The 5247-nt window shown below is 46.6% G+C and overlaps 1 protein-coding gene across 1 annotated transcript in view; it reads left to right on the top strand.

Moving 5' to 3' along the window:
• Positions 1-474: 474 nt before the first annotated feature.
• LOC103191738 (ER degradation-enhancing alpha-mannosidase-like protein 2) overlaps positions 475-5247 on the top strand; it is a 39546-nt gene continuing 34773 nt past the window's right edge. The window contains exons 1-3 of the mRNA XM_007934592.2: positions 475-581; positions 819-929; positions 4417-4456. Of these exons, the coding sequence (XP_007932783.1) occupies positions 475-581; positions 819-929; positions 4417-4456 (258 nt within the window). The remainder of the gene's footprint in view (positions 582-818; positions 930-4416; positions 4457-5247) is intronic.

Genomic DNA, 5247 nt, shown 5'->3' with positions numbered 1-5247 from the left:
AACATTAATTAATCCACTAAAACCCACAGCCATCATGTTGATTCCGACTCATAGTGACCCTTTTGGACCGAGTAAAACTGTCCCATAGGGTTTCCAAGGCTGTAAATCTTTACCGAAGCAGACTGCCTCATCTTTCTTCCTCGGAGGGGCTAACCTCCCACTTTTTGGTTAGCAGCTGAATGTTTTAATCTCCATACCTCCAGAGCGCCTTTTAATTAATTATAGTAACAATAATAGCCATTGTCTTTAAGACACGTTGACCTCAGCTTGGGAAACAGTATTTCCCAGGATGCTCTTTGTCCTGGTTCTGCCAGTCCGTTGCATCCTGGGGCTTGTAGTCCGGAAGTGAGAGACTAGTTGCTCCGCGCGCAGGCGCAGTGGTGCGGAGCCCCGGAAGCCGCAGCAGTGGCTCCCAGGATGAGCTGGTGGCCGTGGTTGCTGCGGCGGCGGCAGCGCTGAGCCTACACAAGCTCTATGCCTTTCCGGCTGCTCATCCCGGTCGGTCTCCTATGCACGCTGCTACCCCTGCACCATGGTGCGCCGGGCCCTGATGGTACCGCGCCGGACCCTGCCCACTACAGGTGAAAGGGACTGGGCTCCCCGCCCCTTTGTAGGTGGTGGGGGGAGTGGGAAGCCCAAACCCGGTCTCTGCCTTTTCCCTCCATCCCAGGACCCCCTCTCTGACCTGCTCGGACCCCGCCGCGGGCTCCCGGCAGAAAGCAGGTGGTGATTCCCACCTTTCGCTCTATTTCTTGACCCTTTCTCCCATCTGGTTCCTTCTTCTGGCCCCATCACTCATTTCTCATCCCTTGCACCAGGGAGCGAGTCAAGGCCATGTTCTACCACGCCTACGACAGCTACCTAGAGAACGCCTTTCCCTACGATGAGCTACGACCTCTCACCTGCGACGGGCACGACACTTGGGGCAGGTAGTGCGAACGGAGGGGCAAGGGGACGGCCGGGGTCTGGCAGTCCAGTCCCAGGCTGGCGGGTCGGCTAGAGCGGGTAAGCTTTGTGGTCTTCACGGTTCCTGAAAATCTTCCGGCAGGGGGGTGGGGTGGGGGAGGTCATGCTTCCCCCAGTTCAGGCCAGCACCACCAGAAGCCACCTATCCTCCTGAAGAGTTTGCCTTAGCGAATAAAAGCCCTGGGTTAACCTGGCAGGCTGGACCCCTCAGCTCCATCCCCGGCAGTAACAGGCACCAGCTGTGAGGATTTGGGTAGATTTCTGGAGTCATATATAGGTTGTCGTGGAAGGACAGCAAGAAGTAAGAAAACTCAACCCCTTCATTTTATAGGTGGTCAAACTTTGGCCCAGGACAGAATGTGACTGTCCTAAACATCACAACCTAAGGGCCTTTGTTATTGTTGTTCCTTGTAACTAAGCACCCCAAACACACTGCCATCCACTCAATTCCAATTCACAGTGACCCTATGGGGTTGCGAAGACTGTAAATCTTCACAGAAGCAGACTGCCTCATCTTTCTCCCATGGAGCAGCTGGTGGGTTCAAACCATCTGCTTTTGGTTAGCAGTTGAATGACTTAACCACTGCACCACTAGAGCTCCTTCGAAACTGGAACACGCTCCCTGTTATCCTCACATCACTGCCCATTGTATTTCCTTTCAAAGTGTCATGTCCTAATAAGCACCAGCTCCTCAACCAGCCACCCCTACAAGTTACTTTCACAAGTCACTTGCTTTATTTTCTTTGTAACACTACTCTCTGATACTGTCTTTTCACTTAACTCATGGTTTATCTTTCTCACTTCCGCTAAAATAAAAGTCTGTGTGAGCTGGAGTTCTCTCTCTTACTTTTTTTTTTTTTTTTAATTATTGTGATTTGGGTGAAAATTTACAGAGCAAATATATCCTCCATATAGCAGTTCACATACACTTTGTCTCATGCTATTGACTATAATTTCCCACAGTGCAACAGCTCCCCTCCCACTTCCTTCTCATAGTTACCTCTTCCCTGTGTCCTTCCCTCTCATGCACTCCTGCCCTCAGAGCTGTCTCCCTGTGCATACACAGCCCTTCTATTCTCCCATGATTGATCTCTCCAAGGACTGTATCTACCTAATGTAAATGTTCAGCTCATACACTTGTCTTTTGTTTGGCTGGAAGCCACAGGAGTGGGTTCAGTTCCAGACCTAAAGAGCAGCTAGGGGCCATAGTCTCAGGGGTTCCACCAGGCTCTATCAGTCCAGCAAAACTGCCCCCCCTTTTTTTGATATGATTTTGAGTTTTGCTCCACATTGTTCTCCTCCTCTATCCAGGATCTCCCACATAGATCCCCCTCTGAGTGGTTGTCTGTCTTGTTTCTTGCTAAGTGAATGAAGAATCATTACATTAGCTGCAGCTGGCATGGACTAAACATTGTACTGAGCATTTGACTTGGGTTATCACACTTTATTCTTTTAACACCCCCTAGGAGTTAAATAGGAGCTCTGGTAGCATAGTGCCTAAGGCACTTGACTGCTAACCAGAAGGCTGGCGGTTCAAACCCACCAGTCACTCCTCAGAAGAAGATGGGGCAGTCTACTTCAGTAGTGATACTGCCTTGGAAACCCAAGGAGGGGTTTCTATGAGTCGGGTCCAACTCGATGGCACATAACAACAACAACAGGAGTTAAATAGGAGCTCTGGTAGCATAGTGCCTAAGGCACTTGACTGCTAACCAGAAGGCTGGCAGTTCAAACCCACCAGTCACTCCTCGAAAGGAAGGTTGGGCAGTCTACTTCCATAGTGATACCACCTCAGAAACCCAAGGAGGTGTCGCTAGGAGTCGGGTCTGGCTCCACGGCATAAAACAACAACAGGAGTTAAATGTCATTATCCCTGTTTTATAAATTAGTATACCAAAGACTAGAGAAGCTAAGTAAACCCAAGAATATTTGTGCTTATTTTTGTTTTTTGGTTCAAAAGAGGTAATATAAATAAATGACAAATGCAAACAGTATAAAATAATATGTTATTGTTAGGTGCCATCGAGTTGGACCCTACTCATAGCGACTCCTCTTTGGGTTTCTGAGGTGGTATCACTATGGAAGTAGATTGCCCAACCTTTCTTCCTAGGAGTGGCTGGTGAGTTTGAACCCCCAGCCTTCTGGTTAGCAGTGAAGTGCCTTAGGCACTACACTACCAGTGCTCCCATAAAATCATATACAATAAAGTAAATATCTCCCATACTCTAGAACGCCAACCACTGTTAACCTTTTTATGTCTCCTTCCAGAAATATTCTCTGCTTCTACCATATGTATCTTTTAAAAGTTAAGTTATTGAAGGTGTAATTTACATATAATAAAATTCACTCATTTTAAGTGCACTGTAACTACCATCACAGTCAAGATATAGAACATTTCTATCACCTGAAAAAGTTGAGCTCTGGTGGCATAGTACCTAAGACATTTGACTGGTAACCAGAAGGCTGGCAGTTCAAACCCACTGTCCACTCCTCAGAAGGAAGGTTGGGTGATCCATCTACTTGCATAGAGATACCGCCTAGGAAACCTAAGGAGAGGTCTCTATGAGTTGGAACCGACTTGATGGCAGTGAAGGTTTTTTTTTTTTTTTTTTTTTGTAGTTAATCTCTCCTTACCACTGACCCTAACAAATGCTGATCTTAAAAATGCAGGTAGAAACATACTCCACCACTACCTGTTCTGTACCTTGTTTTTTTTCTTTTCTCTTAGCAACATACTGTAATTTGGATATGTTTTCATCAACACATAGACCTCTTGATAGCAATCTTTTTGGCAACTTCATAGTTTTGCACTATGAATGTACTACAGTTCAGTTGATCACACTTTAACTGGTGGACATTGGGTTATTTCTAGCATGTTGCTGGTCTAAACAATTCTGTTATGAGTCTCCTCAAACATACAACTCTGCACTATGGGATAATCTTAGATACGGAATTTACTGAAAAGCCTGTGCTCTTAGCTATAATCTTACACTGCCTCCCCATGGCAGAGAGCAATGCCAGCCTCTGTTGTTATAAGCTGTCGCGTCGGACCCGACTCATAGCGACCCCTCCTTAGGTTTCTGAGGCAGTATCACTGTGAAAGTAGATTGCCCAACCTTCCTTCTGAGGGGTGGCTGATGGAACCCAGCCTTCTGGTTCGCAGTCAAGTGCCTTAGGCACTATGCTACCAGAGTTCCTGCCAGACTCTATAGGCAATGTATTTAATTATAATTGCACTACGTTAGCCCATCCTCCCAAATACGTTAAGTGGGTCGGTTGGAGGTTCTTGGCATTTTCATTGTGACTTCTCTGTTGTGACGGGAAATGGGACGGGCAGAGGTGTCACTGTGCCTCACTTACTGGTTTCTGGGAGGTCTGTTCTGGGGCAGAGCCTTACTGTCTGGTGTTTGATTTTCTTAGTAAGCAGCTGTGATTTCTGTCCTTTTACAGTTTTTCTCTGACTCTGATTGATGCTCTGGACACCTTGCTGGTAAGTGTCTTGGCTATTCTATTTCCTTTCCACCATTACATAACCAAGATCTCTCTTCTGTCGGCTTGACTGTGGGTGAAAATCATTAATTAATCTCTTAGGCTTTTTATGTTCATCTCATGATTCTCAACCATCAGCCTCTGATTACCCAGCTGGGGGGGAAAAAAAAAAACACAAACCAAACTCAGCGTTGTTGAGTCAGATCTGACTTATAGCAACCCCTTCTTGGGTTTTCAAGGTGGTGTATCTATACGAAGTAGATTGTTCGATCTTCCTTCCCAGGAGTGGCTGGTGGGTTTGAACTGCCACCCTTCTGGTTAGCAGTCAAATGCCTTTGGCATTATGCCACCAGAGCTCCTGATTACCCAGCTAGAGAGGGGAAAATGATCAATTCCATTTTACCAGATTCATTTATTTAACAAACATTTATTGAGGACCTGTTATGTATATGGGGCCATGATGTTGGTGGTTTTAGTTGCTGTCAAGTTGACTCTGACTCGTCGTAACGCCATGTGTACAGACTCCAATTGCTCCAATAGGATTTTTAAAGCTGTGACCTTTGAGAAGCAGAGCACCAGGACTGTCTTCAGAGGTGCCTTGGGGTAGGTTTGAACTGCGTGTTATGGACATAGAACTGTGACAGGCCTATATAACTCTGTGCAGGGTAGATATATATATTGTTGTTGTTGTTGTTAAGTGCCGTCGAGTCGTTTCCAACTCATAGCGACCCCATGCACAGCAGAACGAAACACTGCCTGATCCCGCGCCAGCCCCACAATCCCTGCTATACT

Source organism: Orycteropus afer, unplaced genomic scaffold (assembly GCF_000298275.1).
Source record: "Orycteropus afer afer isolate SDZICR_OR568_19922 unplaced genomic scaffold, OryAfe1.0 scaffold00020, whole genome shotgun sequence".
In the NCBI taxonomy this organism is placed as follows: Eukaryota; Metazoa; Chordata; class Mammalia; order Tubulidentata; family Orycteropodidae; genus Orycteropus; species Orycteropus afer.
The sequence above is the reverse complement of the archived record's forward strand: the minus strand, read 5'-3'. Positions and strand labels throughout refer to the sequence as shown.